The 16586-nt window shown below is 32.9% G+C and overlaps 1 protein-coding gene across 1 annotated transcript in view; it reads left to right on the top strand.

Annotated features, from left to right (window-relative positions):
* CYLC2 (cylicin 2) overlaps nt 1-12401 on the top strand; it is a 170027-nt gene extending 157626 nt beyond the window's left edge. The window contains exons 2-4 of the mRNA XM_057720613.1: nt 8040-8080; nt 9277-9398; nt 11199-12401. Of these exons, the coding sequence (XP_057576596.1) occupies nt 8040-8080; nt 9277-9398; nt 11199-12401 (1366 nt within the window). The remainder of the gene's footprint in view (nt 1-8039; nt 8081-9276; nt 9399-11198) is intronic.
* The last annotated feature ends 4185 nt before the right edge of the window (nt 12402-16586 follow it).

Raw genomic sequence — 16586 nt, 5'->3', positions numbered from 1 at the left:
CACACACACACACACACTTCTATGACAATCAAAATATCTCAGACATTGCAAAATATCCGCTGGGGGAGGAGATTCAAAATACATTCAGGCTGAGAGACACTGCTTTAGAAAATGTTAGAAAAAGACAGGAAATCTCAGGATACTACACATAGAACCATCTCTCAGCAAGACAATAACCACGTGGCTCTTGACTTTTGCCTTTACATAGAGACCTTTCTAGCAGATACAAGAATGACTCAGGCCCCAGTCAGTCGCTGGAAAACTTTCTGCCAAGTCCTTTGTGGCCTTATTTACTGTGCACCTGATACAGAATCCAAAAATCCAAAGCCTGTTGTCAGGATACACTAGGATATATTGGGAGACATATATATATGAAATAGAATACTGTTCAGCCCTAACAAAGAATAAAATCGTGCCATTTGCAACAACAAAGATGAATTTGAAGAGTATTATGTTAAGTTAAATAAGTCAGAGAAAGACAAACACTATATGATATCACTTACATATACAATCTAAGAAATAAAACTAGTGAATATAACAAAAAAGAAACAGACTCACAGATATAGAGAACAAACTTGTGGTTACCAGTGGAGAGAGGGAAGTGGGGAGGGGCAATAAAGGGGTCAGGGATTAAAAGGTACAAACTATTATGTATAAACTAAGCCACAAGGATATATAGTACAACACAGGGAATATAACCAGTGTTTTATCATAACTATAAATGGAGCATAATTCTTTTAAATTGTGAATTACTATATTGTATCCCTGTAACTTATATAATATTGTACATCAACTATACTTCAATAAAAAAAAGACATCAACAAAATGAAACTGGAGGCAATATCACATTATTGAGAGACCTTACCCTTTGAATTTATTATACATTTTAAAATCATATCCAAACAGAGATACCATTAAAGGAAAGAAGTAAAGGTGGGTGTATTTTGTACTTAGATTAAGTTTTCAGACTTAAAAAAGAATCCCACACACTTGGTTTAAATGTTTACACGTTTAATAAAATACCTTTTTCCATTAAAATATCTTTAATAAAATACCTTTTTCCATTAGAAACAGATTTTTCTCTTAAAAAATGAACTCTCCATGTCTCCTCCTTTGGGATCTCAACTTTTTATTGAGGAAAATCTAAAGCTAGCTTCTCTTTCTAAGTCATGAACATATTACATTCCACAATGCTGATAATGTGCATCTTCTACATAAAAAAGCTGACAGATACTGAGGCTGATTTTGAAACGATCAGATGTGTGGATCTGAAGTGAAGGCAGATTTGTGTTCCATTTAATCTTAGTTAAGATGAAGTATTAGTTATTGCGTATGTGTGTATACACACACACACACACACATATTCCAAGACCTTAATTCAGAAACTAGTCATATCACGAAATAACAATCTTTTGACTTAAATGCTGTGTTTATTCTCCTTTTTAAAGTAGTTAAATTAGACCATCTTCACACTTTTTTAAGAGAGACTTTTTTAAAAGGATAGGAATAAACTTATATTCACATAAAAATAGTTTTCAAATAAAAACTAATAAAACATACACTGACAGTTTGTGTTCTTTTCATAAGAAACTTCAAGAATTGAATCTGAATGCATCCTCACCTAGAAAATTTCTTGACTGTCCCAGAGATGCAAGGGGAGAGATGCTGTCACCAGCAGAAGCAGACTTAGGGGAAAAAATGGAAAAATTCTCTCTAGTCCTAAAAGATTAAATTGATTTAACTGCTTATGACATATGTAAATTTACACACGGTGAGAACTACGGTATTTGGATCATTGCTATTTTGGGGTCCTATAAATTCTTCTCAGTAAAAATAAAACTAAATTTGTTGAATTGTCACTAATCATAACCTAACAAACCTTAAGAAACATAGGAATTTTCAACCACATCATTAAGTTTCATTTTGCCAGTTTCCAGTCAGTCCATTGTGCCCATCTCCCACAAATGGCTGATAAGTTACCATAGAAAATCTTGCCTATTCTTGAAATTAACACAAATTAAATCATGTCTATGTTTCTGGATTTCTGGATTTTTTTCTTTCAGTGTAATTTTTTTTGATTTATCCATGTTGCCATGTTGCATATATCAGGAATTCACTCCTTCACACTGCTGAGCATTATTCTGTTACATGAGTATACCATACTTAGTTTATCCATTCTCCTGTTGACAACTTTAGTTTTGGATTATCATAGATTACTTTAGTTTTGGATTATTATGAATAAAGTTGCTATAAACATTTTCCCCAAGTTTTTTGTAGATTTCTCTTGGGTAAGCTACTAGTGGAAATGCTGAACCATATATAGAACATGTGTATGTCTAACTTTATTTTAAAAATATCAAGGGACTTCCCTGGTGGTCCAGTGGTTAATACTTCATCTTTCAATGCAGAGGGTGAGGGTTCGATCACTGGTTGGGGAGCTAAGATCCCTCATAACTTGCAGCCAAAAAACCAAAACATAAAACAGAAGCAATGTTGTAACAAATTCAACAAAGACTTAAAAAATTGTCCACACCAAGAAAAAAAAAATCTTGAAAAAAAATTTTTAAAAATCAAGTGGTATTCCAAAGTGGTTGTACCATTTGTACAACTACCACTGATGTTGAACATGTCAGATGCTCTACGTTGTAGCTGATGACTGGTGCCATTAATCCTTAACTTCAGCTATTCTAGTGGGTTTAAAGGGTTCTTTCACATATATATATATGATTAGATATATATAATATATATTTAATTTTTTCCTTTTTATCTTTAATTTCCCTGAGGATTTTTTTTTTAATTTTGTTTACAGGTCTCACATATATTTCAATAAAATTATTTAAAAATAATTTTATGTTATTACAAATTATATTGTTTTCTTAAATTTGTATGCTCAACTCTTCTAGTTATAGAAATATAATTAGTTGATATACTTAGATCTGTATCCTATGGTCTTATATTCAATAAACAGCTCTAAATTATTTTTTAAGTATCATTGGATATTCTACTTACTCAACCATGCTCTCTTTGAATAAATACAATTTTACTTCTTCCTTTCCAATCTTAATGCTTTTACTGCCTTATGGAACAAAACAGGCTCTGGATTACAATGCCAAATGAAGTGAGCATCCATGCCTTGTTTACAGTTTATAGAGGAAAGACAGTCAATATTCCACCTGTAATTAATTTGATTTTAATAGTAAATATTGTCTGGACTCTATCTGTTTGAGGAAAATGCCTTCTATTCCTTGTTTTCTCAGAGCTTTTAATTATGAATGAATGTTACTTTTTTTTCAAAACTTCTTCTGCATATCTTGAGATAATTAGATGAATTAGATGAATGTTTTCTTATATGTTATCTGGAGTAATTACAATGATTAATTCATATATATTACACCAACTAGTTTATATCCCAGAGAGTAAACCTCAATAACTATGATATGTTAGCCCTTTTATATATTGTTCAGCAAGAACAGTTAAATTGTTAAGGAAGTTTTGTGTCTGTGTTAATGCATGGTATTAGTCTATAATATACATTTCTGGTAATGTCCTTGAGACATTTTGCAGATAGAGTTATTTATATTGATCTCAAAAATGAATTTAAAATTTTCCCACTTCCTCTTGTTTCTGAAAAACTTGTGCAGAATTAGTATTTTTCCTTAAATTTTTAATTTTATTTATCATTAAAACTCTATGGGCCTGCGCCTTCCCTTCTGGGAAGGTTTTTGATAATGAATTAAATTTATTTAATAATTATAGGACTATTTACATTTTTATTGTTTCATCTTGTGTCAGTATTGGTAAATAAACTAAGTCTTACAAGGAGCTCATCTATTTCACTTAAGTTGCTCAATTTATTGTAATAAAATTGTTACTGATATTCCTCATTATCCTTTAAAATCTATATAGTTACACAACCCTCATCTGTCCTGATACTGGTAATTTGTGTGTTCTCTTTTTTTTCATCAGTCTTTCTAAAAGTTAGTACATTTTAATAATCTTTTCAAAAACAAATATTGAGCAAGGTTCCCTGTGCTACAGAGTAGGTCCTTGTTGGTTACCTATTTTTAAATATAGTAGTGTGTATCTGTCAATCCCAAACTCCCAATTTATCCCTACCCATCACCTTTCCTCTTTGTAACCATAAATTTGTCTACTATGTCTGTGAGTCTGTTTCTGTTTTGTAAGTTCATTTGTATCATTTTTTTTTTTAGATTCCACACATAAGTGATATCATATGATATTTGCCTTTTTCTGTCTGATTTACTTCACTTAGTATGATAATCTCCAGGTACATTCATGTTCCTGCAAATGGCATTATTTCTTTCTTTTTAATGGCTGACTTACATTCCATTTTATATGTGTACCACATCTTCGTTATTCATTCATCTGTCAGTGGACATTTAAGTTGCTTCCATGTCTTGCTTATTGTAAACAGTGCTGCAATGAACACTGGAAGGCATGCAGCCTTTCGAACCATGGTTTTCTCCAGATATATGTCCAGGAGTGGAATTGCTGGATCATATGATAGCTCTATTTTTAGTTTTTTCAGGAACCTCCATACTATTCTCCATAGTGGCTATACCAATTTACATTTCCATCAACAGTGTAGGAAGGTTCCCTTTTTTCCATACTCTCTATAGCATTTATTCTTTATAGACTTTTTGATGATTGCCATTCTCACTAATAATTAGTGATGTTGTGCATCTTTTCACATTCCTCTTGGCCATCTGTATGTCTTCTTCAGAGAAGAAGTGTTGAATTTTGTCAAAGCTTTTTCTGCTCCTATTGAGATGATCATTTTTTTTTATTCTTCAATTTGTTAATGTGGTGTATCACACTGATTGATTTGAGGATAGTGAAAAATCCTTGCATCCCTGGGATAAATCCCACTTCATAGTGGTGTATGATCCTTTTAATGCATTGTTGGATTTGGTTTGCTAGAGTTTTGTTGAGGATTTTTGTGCCTATCTTCATCAATGTATTTGCCTGTAATTGTCTTTCTTTTTTTTAAATTTATTTATTTATTTATTTAGTGGTATCTTTCTCTAGTTTTGGTATCAGTGTGATGTTGGCCTCATAGAATGAGTTTGGGAATATTCCTCCCTCTGCAATTTTTGGAAGAGTTGAGAAGGATAGGTGTCAGCTCTTCTATAAATGTTTGATAGGATTTTCCTGTGAAGCCACCTAGTTCTGGACTTTTTTGTTGGGAGTTTTTTAATCACAGTTTTGATTTCAATACTTGTAATCAGTGTCAATATTATCTATTTCTTCCTGGTTCAGTCTTAGGAGACTATAGCTTTCTAAAAATCTGTCCATTTCTTCTCGGTTGTCCATTTTATTTGAATATAGTGGCTGTAGTAATCGTTTATGATACTTTGTATTTCTGTGCTGTCAGTTGTAACTTCTTTTTCATTTCTAATTTTATTGATTTGAGCCCTCTTCCTTTTTTTCTTGATGAGTCTCACTAAAGGCTTATCAATTTTATTTATCTTCTCAAAGAACCAGCTTTTAGTTTCATTGATCTTTTCTACAGCCCTTCTTCATCTCTATTTCATTTATTTCTGCTCTGATTTTTATGATTTCTTTCCTTCTACGAACTTTGGGTTTTGTTTGTTCTTTCTCTAGTTGCTTTAGGTGTACGGTTAGATTGTTCATTTGAGATTTTTCTTGTTTCCTGAGATAAGATTGTTATCAACTTTATATTGCTATCAACTTTATATTGCTATCAACTTTCCTCTTAGACCTGCTTTTGCTGTGTCCCATAGGTTTTGGGTCATTGTGCTGTCATTTTCATTTGCCTCTAGGTATTTTTTGATTTCCTCTTCAATTTCTTCAGTGATCCACTGGTAGTTTAGTAGCACATTCTTTAGCCTCCATGTGTTTGTGTTTTTTTACAGCTTTTTTTTTCTTGTTGTTGATTTCTAATCTCATAGCTTTGTGGCTGGAGAATATGCTTGATATGATTTCACCTTTCATAAAATTACTGAGGCTCACTTTGAGGCCCAGCTTGTGATCAGTCCTGGAGAATGTACCACAGGCATTTGAGAAGAATGTGTATCCTGCTGCTTTTGGATGGAGTGCTCTATAAATATTAATTAGGTCTATCTGGTCTAATGCGTCATTTAAGGCTTGTGTTGCCTTATTGATTTTCTGTCTGGGTAATCTGTCCATTGATAAAAGTGGGGTTATATTTGCTCTGACTTTGTTTTCTCTTTCACGGACTTTTTTGGCTTAAGCTTTATTATTTTTCCCTTTAACTTTGACTTTAGTTTGATATTTTCCTAATTTTAAAGCAGAAATTTACAACATTGATTTTAAACCTTTTTTCCAATATAAGGCATTAAAGCTAAAAAGTTCTCTCTATGTACTGTTTTCAGCATTCCACAATTTTTGTTATAAATTATTGTTCAGTTGCTTCTTTTTCATAAGTGTGCATTGTGAATTCTGTTTGACCACAGGCTAGTTAGAAAAACATGTTTATTTTTCAAATATTTATGTATTTTCTATATACTGTTGACCTGTGAATAACGTGGGGTCTAGGGGAGCCAATCCCCACAAAGTCAAAAATCCACACAGAACTTAATAGTTGGCCCTCCAAAGCCATGGTAACCCATTTAGGGATTCAACTAACCATAGATCTTTAGTATGGTAGTATTATTGAAAAATATCCACAAATAAGTGGGCCCATGGAGTTTAAACCCTTGCTGTTCAAGGATCAGCTGTAGTTTTGTTATTAATTTTTAATTCAATTGCTTTATGATCAAAGAATATTCCTCAGAGATTACACAAAAATTAATGAACATCCCTATGTACCACTTTTTAAATCTCAAATTTAATAATATTGTTTCATGACAAAGTTCCTCTTTCAGACCATTTAGAAAAGAGAAGTTCATAACCATTGTTGAAAATTAAAATTTCTTCAGTAGTGTATAAATGTACATTGGGTAGATCTAAACCTAGAGATTTACATATAGTAGGGAGAATAATTTTATTGCACACCCTCAGTTAAGAAATCACTAGAAAAAAAAAAACAGAAGTCACTAGACCAGATAAATTATTAGTCAACACATCCTGAATTCTATTCAATTAATTCATTCGAATTTTTGTAGAGCGGCAAAAATGTGCCAGGTTTTGTGTTGGGAACTAAAACTTTAATGAAAGAAATGGGATACTTTTTTTTCCCTATACTTTATTCTTAATATTTACGTAATGTCAAAATAAGGAAAACACCATGAGCATGTGTGGTTTTATGTGTGTGTGTGTGTAAGCCCAAAACTCATTCATGATCAACAATGACATGATTTCTGTAATATAATGGGATGATGTATAATAATATTTCTTTAACAGATCTTAATATTTGCCTCCATTACAAATAAATAAGAATTAGATATAAAACTTCTCTTTGTGAGAATAAACATGCTCATATAGTACTACAACAAATGGAATTTTATAAATGGAAACTACTCTGCAACAGAGTTTTAGTTCTCACATTCTTCTAGAGAAGAAAAAAAAAAACCTCAAAATTCATATCAATACTTGTGGTATCACTGACAAACACACACATATTCATAGACAGACATGTATGCCATTGAGTGATCTGGATTTGGTTAAATTCTGAAATTATTTTGAAGCTCTGATCCTACCTAGGCATAGTGTTTTTAAGATGATGTCTTACAATTCTTATAATGTCTTATAGTTCAATTTTAAGAGAATTTGGAGCATAAGGTGGGGAAAAATTCAATCATGGTGTGACATTAACAAAAAACCCATAAATGTCCACATTGCAGATATGCATGTTGGTGAGTTTTTTTAAAAAATGCTTTCTCTACCTTGTTTTAGTTATATGGAAGTTTGTGCTAAAAACACATATTTGCTCATTTCTATTTTTCTAGGATGAAGTAGTCTTACATAATAATAGATATCTAAGGATGTAAAATACTTCTCCAGTTGGTGATGGCAAGTGTTTATGCATAATAATGATCATTAAATAGAGCGATTTTGTATAAATTAATTAAAACTTTTCCCTATTATTTTAATAGCCAAAAAATAAACTTTGGAACATATGATAATTACATCCCAGGTAAGAAAGTTCAATTTTTTTTAACATGTATGATTATTTTTAGGGATAAGTGATAAAACAACAGCTGTCATGGAGTATTATTAATAATCAGCTTTTAATTTTCCTAAGCACCTTTCTCATGGGCTCAGTGAATACATTCTAAGGGTATTTTGTCTTTGAATCCAAAGAAGATTAAGTGACTATGTTCAGCAACATAAAGGTGGACATATTTACAGGTTAGAACTCAGTTAGATAAGCTTACAGTTGAAAGGCAGTGTAAAAAATGGATAAATAACTTCTTATCTGTGTCAGGAATGTCTTCTGCTACATTTTTGATATTCTGTGTTGGACTTTTATAATTGGTAAAAAGACTCATAACTTGACAAGGCCAGTCAATCTGAGTTTGAAGGACTTCTTATCAAGTAATCAATTTTCTCTCCTATATTGAACTTAAATATATCTTTCATTCTGCATATTTTCTCACTGATCCTGATTCTGTTTTTAGGAGACTCACAGGACAAATTTATTTTCTCTTATATACAACATTTTTGTCCATATTTAAATAGAGTGAGGATCTCTCTCTCACTGGTCTCATTGGTAACCTAAATATTTTTAACCATTTATATTATAGTTTCCATGTAACTTGACCCTCACAATCACAATTCTGTAGGTTCTCTTTATTCATCAGTTTTCTTCATTAGTGTGCCACCAATAACAATGCAGTTCTTGGGTGTATAACATTTACTCTTGTAGCTTAGAAAATGATTACTAAGGGGATCTTAAGTGTTAGTCTCTATATTCAACCATATATTTACTGAATACTTTAAATAGGAACTGTGCTAAGTACTTTGGGAGCTACAGAAGTAGTTGCCATATTTCCTGTTCTCAATAGAATTGTATTCTAACCAAAAGAGCAAAATTCTAGATTGGAAGAGATAGAAAGATTAAAGGGAAACAGTAAAACTATTCTTTCCATTTACATTACAGATGGCATTAGTTTCACAATGACAATATAGTTAACTATAAAACTATTCAAAATTTTAAAAAATCAAATTTTATCTTCTCATATTAATAGTATAGAATTTCAAACATTATCAAATACATGAAACCATAATTTGAATCACTTGTTTATTCCTTTACATATACCTTACTGCTATTTTAGATCTGATAAAATTCTATTTATTCTGAAGTATATGCTTGATGTTTCCTTATTTTAGTCAGTGAATTAAGCAAAAAATCATGGAATCAGCAACATTTTGCCCTGCTATTTCCCAAACCACCACGGCCAGGAACAAAAAGGAGATCAAAACCTTCCCAACTACGAGACGGTACAGTTCCTGTGAGTATTGAAAAGATTGCATAATTTTACTGGTAACAATCTTGTGAAATCATGTATAGTTAAATATGTTACAGATCTGTGTTGACCAATGGGATTTCTGTGATGATGGAAGTATCTTATATCTTTGCATTCCAATTCCAATATGGCTATTGAATACTTGAAATGAGGCTAGTGCAACTGAGCAGTTGAATTTTACAATTCAATTTGATTCAATTCACATGTGGCTTTTAAATATCATATTGGACAGCACAGCTAAAGGTAACTCAATTCTACTACTTGGAGAAAGTAGATATATTTAATTTGTATTTCACTGTATAAAAATTATTACTTTATTTCATATTAAATATTTGTTCAGCAATCACACATTATAGAAAATATGTATCCAAGAAGCACAGAAATCTGAAGATCCTAATGCTACATTAGTATGAACATTCAGAAAATATTCCCCAGTTGGAGAAACCCCCTCTTCAGAATCATGGAGTTATATACTGAGGAAGTTTTAATGGTTTCTCATTTCCTGTAATATAGAATTCAGGATTCTGAATATTAGAAGATTAATATTTCCTAATGTTTCTGGAATCATAATGGAATATGAAAATGTTCCAAGAAAAGTTTTCACAAAATAAAGTATCATCAACTCTTGCTTATTTAAGAGAATGTAGTTAATCAGTAGTAACCCAGGTTTTTCTGTTTTCTCACATTCTTTTTTTTCCCTTTCTTTTTTTTTAAATTAATTAATTAATTACTTGGCTGCACTGGGTCTTCATTGCTACGTACAGGCTTCCTCTAGTTGCAGAGAGTAGGGGCTACTCTTTGTTGTGGTGCTTGGGCTTCTTATTGCGGTGGCTTCTTTTATTGTGAAGCACGGACTCTTGGAGCACAGGCTTCAGTAGTTGTGGCACAGGGGCTCAATAGTTGTGACTTATGGACTCTAGAGCACTGGCTCAATAGTTGTGGCACACAGGCTTAGATGCTCCATGGCATGTGGGATCTTCTCGGACCAGGGCTTGAACCACGTCCCCTGCATTGGCAGGCTAATTCTTAACCACTAAGCCATTTCTTTCTTTCTTTATTAAATTTATTTTCCAGCCATTAACATTCTTTCCAAAATTTGCTATTTTTGTAATTAAGCTTTTAAAAATATTTGATTAGGAGTTGAAAACAGAATGCACCATTCTGCTCAAATTAATGTCCACTGAATGTTATAGCTTTCATTATTGCAGTTTCCTATCTGATACTCAAATTATATCTTGCCAGGTGGAGGAGTATCAGGCTTTTGCTTTTAACCACAGGTAGCACTGTAAATTCCAGAGACCTTGAATGTGACAAAAGAGACCAGGACATGCCTGAATGTGAAACTTTTAGATATTACAGAATAATTAGTTTCTGAGTTAGCATAGAAATGAAAGGTGGGCAAGATATTCCAAGAAGTCTCAAGAAAAAAACAGAGGGAAACAACAACAACAAAACAACAACAAATCCAAACCTCTCATGATTGTGAAGAGAGGTTCTGATGTGCCATTAGTCAGTGGAATTCTCTGAGAATTTTAACATAAAATCCTGAGGGAATTATGAAGATCCTCTAAATTAAAATTAGGCCTAAAATGAGGCATGGATGTCCTTTAGTACAAAAAGGAACAAAATTGAAAAAGCATAATAAACTATTAAAAAGCTTAATATCCACTATTTACCAAAATCTAAAATCTTTTCATGGTTGATGTTAAATGTATTCAATATCTGGTAATAAAGGCTGTGTAGCTCACACACAAGTTGTTCATCATTATTCTATCAATATTTCAGAAATATGAGGAAGAGAAATTAAGGGAAGGTCGTAAACCACCATTATGGATGCACCGCTCTTTAATGAGAATTTCTGAGAGACCATCTGTTTATTTAGCTGCTAGGAGGCAGCCTCCACAGAAACCAACTCCTCACTCCAGGGAGGATGCTAAAGGTGTAGCGAAACCTTCATCTCCAGCAATAATTAAGAAAAGTAAAGAAGACAAGAAGGACAAATCATATTCAGAAGCAGAGTCCACAGTTTCAGAGGAAAAACTTCCGAAAGGTTCAAAGAAAGAACCAGGAGCTAAGGAGAAAGCTGATGCAAAGAAAGATGTCAAAATAGAGAAAAAAGGTTCAAAGAAGGGCAAGGAGTCAGGTATAGAATCTGAAGATGAAAAAGCGGGTGCACAAAAAGTTTCTAAAAAAGAAAAGAAAGACTCAAAGAAGGGCAAGGAGTCTGCTACAGAATCAGAAGGTGAAAAAGGAGATGCAAAGAAAGACGCCAAAAAAGGTAAGAAAGACTCAAAGAACGGCAAGGAGTCTGGTACAGAATCAGAAGGTGAAAAAGGAGATGCAAAGAAAGATGCTAAAAAAGATAAGAAAGATGCGAAGAAGGGCAAGGAGTCTGCTACAGAGTCAGAAGGTGAAAAAGGAGATGCAAAGAAAGACGCTAAAAAAGGTAAGAAAGACTCAAAGAAGGGCAAGGAGTCTGGTACAGAATCAGAAGGTGAAAAAGGAGATGCAAAGAAAGATGCTAAAAAAGATAAGAAAGACGCGAAGAAGGGCAAGGAGTCCGCTACAGAGTCAGAAGGTGAAAAAGGAGATGCAAAGAAAGACGCTAAAAAAGATAAGAAAGACTCAAAGAAGAGCAAGGCATCCACTACAGAATCAGAAGGTGAAAAGAAAGATGCAAAGAAGGATAAGCAAGGAAAAACGGATTCAAAGAAACCCGGCGACAAAGGTGATGAATCAAAGGACAAGAAAGATTCAAAGAAGAAGGAGAGTAAAAAAGATAAGAAAGATGAAAAGAAGCCCAGTGAGGCAGATAGTGAATCAAAGGATGCTGCCAAGAAAGAAAAGAAAGATGCCAAGAAAGATGCCAAGAAGGATGCCAAGAAAGAGGGTGACACAGAATCTGCTGAGTCAAAGAAAGATGCCAAGAAGGATGCCAAGAAGGATGCCAAGAAAGATGCCAAGAAGGATGCCAAGAAGGGCAAGTAGGCCTGGATGATAAGTCAAAAGAATATTTAATGAAACAATTTTAGTAGTCTGAAACTGAATCTATGACTGAAAAGGGGAATTCAAAGAATTAATGAAATAATTTTTTTAAATGGGGAAAAAGAACACAAAGATGGACTCAGAAAAGCTTCATTAAAATATAAGAAAGATGTTAAAAGGACTTGGAGGATACTTATGCTACATTTGGGGATATGAAGAATTCAGTGAGTGATCCCTAGAAAGATTCAAAAAGCATATTCAGAAGGTAATGATTTTGAATCTGTGGATACAAAGAAGAAGAAAAAAAAAAGGCATCAAAAAATTCAAGGATGCAGATGTTGAATCCACAGATTTAAACAAGCTGAAGTTGCACCCACAGATTTAAATAAAGAACCATAGGAGTCATGAGAGGAAGTCAAACAAATTTCATAAAGTCTACTTTCAAATAAGTACAAATAAAAATTAAAGGTAACATTCCTCAAAAAAAAAAAAAAAAAAGAAAGAAAGAAGAACAAATTACTGCTTTTTTTGTGAGCCTCTGCCATCTCTGAAGTATAAACAGCCACAACCAGGTTGATGGATATTGAATACACTGCTTCCAAGACAAGATAAATATACTTGGTAAGTTAGTTTTGTTTTCTTTTAAGTCAAATAAGATTAAAAGACAATTAAACTGACAGAGGTTAGAATTGAAATTTACCATTCTCATAAAATTTCTGTAATCTGCTCATTAGATTTTTACTAGACTTTCATCAAATTTGGACTTTTTCATAAGAAATATCTAACAATATGGTGGGGACACCACATGAATGAAGATTTTAAAAGTGTCAATGAAAAGGTTAAGGGAAGTAGAATTATTTAAGGTTAGGGAGAAGAGACTGGTTTATGATATACAACTTTAACAATTACTTACCAAAAGTTTTGTTTGTTTTAACAGAAAATGGTGGCTAATTTCTCTCCATTTAAAGAAGGATGCAAATCAAAATTGTCCAAATTACAAATGTGAGTAAATTTAAATGAGACATATTAAGTGATCCTTAATAACCTGATAAATACATACATAAAACCAAATTAACCAGAATTCAACAGTCTAGCAGAGTGAAAATACCTATAGGATGTTATTTTGATGTGAAAACAATTAACTTTATATCTTTATAACTACATTAAACTCTTGTGATCTGTGAATCTTATTAAAGTGAAGAAAAATAAAAAGCAATATAAAACAAAAGGTAAAACCTTGGACTTGCCAACTAGCGCCAATTAAATCTTTTCTGATTTAAAACTTTCTCAGATAAACTCAGCATCATTGTAGAACTAAGTGATTTTCTCTCCTCTTTATCCTTCACAATATAAACTCTAGATCCAAGATAAAGCTTCTCCTTGATATTAAAGGAAGGGTCTCCCATTTCATATGCCCTCGAGAGTTAACTTTCTATTAATGGTGAAGTATAACTGTTTTTCCTGTTCTTTAAATATTGGCCCCTGTCCCCCTACATCAACTGCTCGAGGATTAATGGCTATTGTAACTCATGGTCTTCCAGGTGGTCCTACCTTGCTGATCTGGATCAGGTGCAATGACAAAGAGAGTCAAATCCTGCCCCACTGCTCTCCTCTCCCCCTTCTAGGAAACTCCTCATTCTCCCTCTGCTTAGAGTAAAATTTTATGTTTAGGTGTTCAACCTTTTCTGAAAATGTTAGCGTCACTCTGAGAATTTAGGAAATCATTTATTTTTTAATTTTTATTGGAGTATAGTTGATTTACAATGTTGTGTTAGTTTAGGAAATCATTTAAATCTCCATCTTACTCTAAAAAATGCCTTTAAGGTCACTTTCTAACATAGCATTCAAAAGCCAAATTTTAGATTTAAATTTAATGTATAGTGAAAGAACAACTGAGTGTCTGCCTTTACAATTCTACTGAAATGCACCAAGATCACCAGGAACCTCCATGTAGCCAAATCCAATAGCCATATCTTTTCATCCTGGTCCCTCTTCTCTTTTCTATCTATATATTTCCCTGAGTTATTTCATCAATTCCCATGGATTTATACATCATTTTTATGCTATTGAATGCGACATTTGAAATGTAGTATTGATCTCTCCACTCAACTCCAAATTCATATATCCAAATATTAAATTAAAGCATCTACATGACTGTCTTCCAGGCATCTCAAAATTAACACGTCCCAAATAGAATTCTTGATACCCCTCCACCAAAACCTACTGTTCTCCGAAGTTTCACCAACCCAGTAAATGACAGTGACATCTAACCTGCTGACTCAATCCAAAATTGATGAGTCATTCATAATTACTCTTTTTTCTTTACCCTGCTTATCAATCAGTAAGTCCTTCCTGACTGCCTCCAAGATAACTGAATTGGTCTACTTCACTGTATTTCTACTATTTCCACACTAGAAGCCCAATTAGCCATTGTATCTCAATTAGAAACCACCCCCTCCCCAAACCACATCTAAATGCAGGGGAAGCCCATTTCATCATCTCTCACTGCTATGCGACAAACGATTCTCAACACAAAAATCATGATGTTTCTCCATTAATCTAAACTTCCTAGTGTATTAAAGTCACATTTTGCATACACTTTTCATCTGCTCTAGCTTATAAAGCCTTTAATGATCTGGCTGCTGACTATTTCTCTGCCCTCATGTGGTACCAAAATTGCCTACCATACTCTTGCCGGATTCTTTCTATATTTAACTATACAGGTTTAGTTAAAGTTTTCTAGGCTTCACACTTGTTCCCTCTGCTCATAACACAATTCTCCACAAACTTCACACTGTTGACATCTTCAAATTAACCATTTTCAGCTTAAATTTTACCTTTCTGGATAGTTTAAAATAGACTTTATTTTTTAGAGCAGTTTGCGGTTTACAGAAAAATTAATTGGAAGGTACAGAGATTTCCCATATATGCCCTGTACCCACACATGTGTAGCTTCCCCTGTTATCAACATCCCCCACCAGAGTAGTACATATTACTACTGATGAACCTACATTTATATATCATTATCACTCAAAGCCTATAGTTTATACTACGGTACATCCTTGGTGGTGTATATTTTATGGGTTTTTAAAAAAATACATTAATAACATATTTAGTAGTCTCACTATCCTAAATCTCCTCTGTGCTCTGCTGATTCAACCCACCCTTCCCCCCATCTCTAGCAATCACTGATCTCCAGAGTTTTTCCTTTTCAAGAATATCATATTGTTGTAATAATATAGTTGTCTTTTCAGACTGGCTTCTTTCATTTAGCAATATGCATTTAAAATTCCTTCATGTCTTTTCATGGCTCATTTCCTTATAGTGCTAAATAATATTCCATTGCCTAGATGTAAGACTGTTTATTTATCCATTTACCTAACTGAAAAATACATTAGTTGATTCTAAACTTTGGATACTATGAATAAAGCTACTATAAACTTGCATACAAAGATATTTTCATGGACATAAACTTTCAACCCCTTCAGGTAAAATACCATGGAGCATGATTGCTGGATTGTATGATAAGAATATGTTTAATTTTGTAACAATACTATATTAGATACTTAGAAATTTGTTCAGAGGGTAGATCTATTTTTTATCATACAAAGAATGGTAAAAATATATAAAGAAGGTGGGAGGAAACTTCTGGAGATTATGAATATGTTTATGGCACAGATTGTGGTGATGGTTTCACAGGTGTATACTTATCTCCAAATTCATGAAGTCATCAAGGTGTATACATTAAGTATGTACAGCTTTTTGTATGTCAAAAAAGGTATGTATGTATATATGTATTATATATGTATATACATACAGATATGTACATGTATAATACTTATTATACACACACACTCATAAACACACACACACAAAAAGCCTGCAAACTGTCTTTTAGAGTGGGCTGTACAATTTTGCATTCCTTCTAGCAATGAATGAGAATTCCTGTTGCTCTACACTTTTCCCAGCATTTGACATTATCAATGTTTTGGATTTTGGCCATTCTACCAGCAATTGGTGTGGTATCTCATTTTTTTGATTTGCATTTCTTCTAAGACACATAGGTGGCACACACTTTCATATGCTTATTTGCAATCTGTTTATCTTCTTTGGTGAGGTGTCTGTTGAGGTTTTGATTCATTTTTTTTAAGCTCTTTATTGGAATATAATTGCTTTACACTCTTGTAC

The sequence above is a fragment of the Hippopotamus amphibius genome, chromosome 2 (genome assembly GCF_030028045.1).
Source record: "Hippopotamus amphibius kiboko isolate mHipAmp2 chromosome 2, mHipAmp2.hap2, whole genome shotgun sequence".
Classification (NCBI taxonomy): domain Eukaryota; kingdom Metazoa; phylum Chordata; class Mammalia; order Artiodactyla; family Hippopotamidae; genus Hippopotamus; species Hippopotamus amphibius.
The sequence above is the reverse complement of the archived record's forward strand: the minus strand, read 5'-3'. Positions and strand labels throughout refer to the sequence as shown.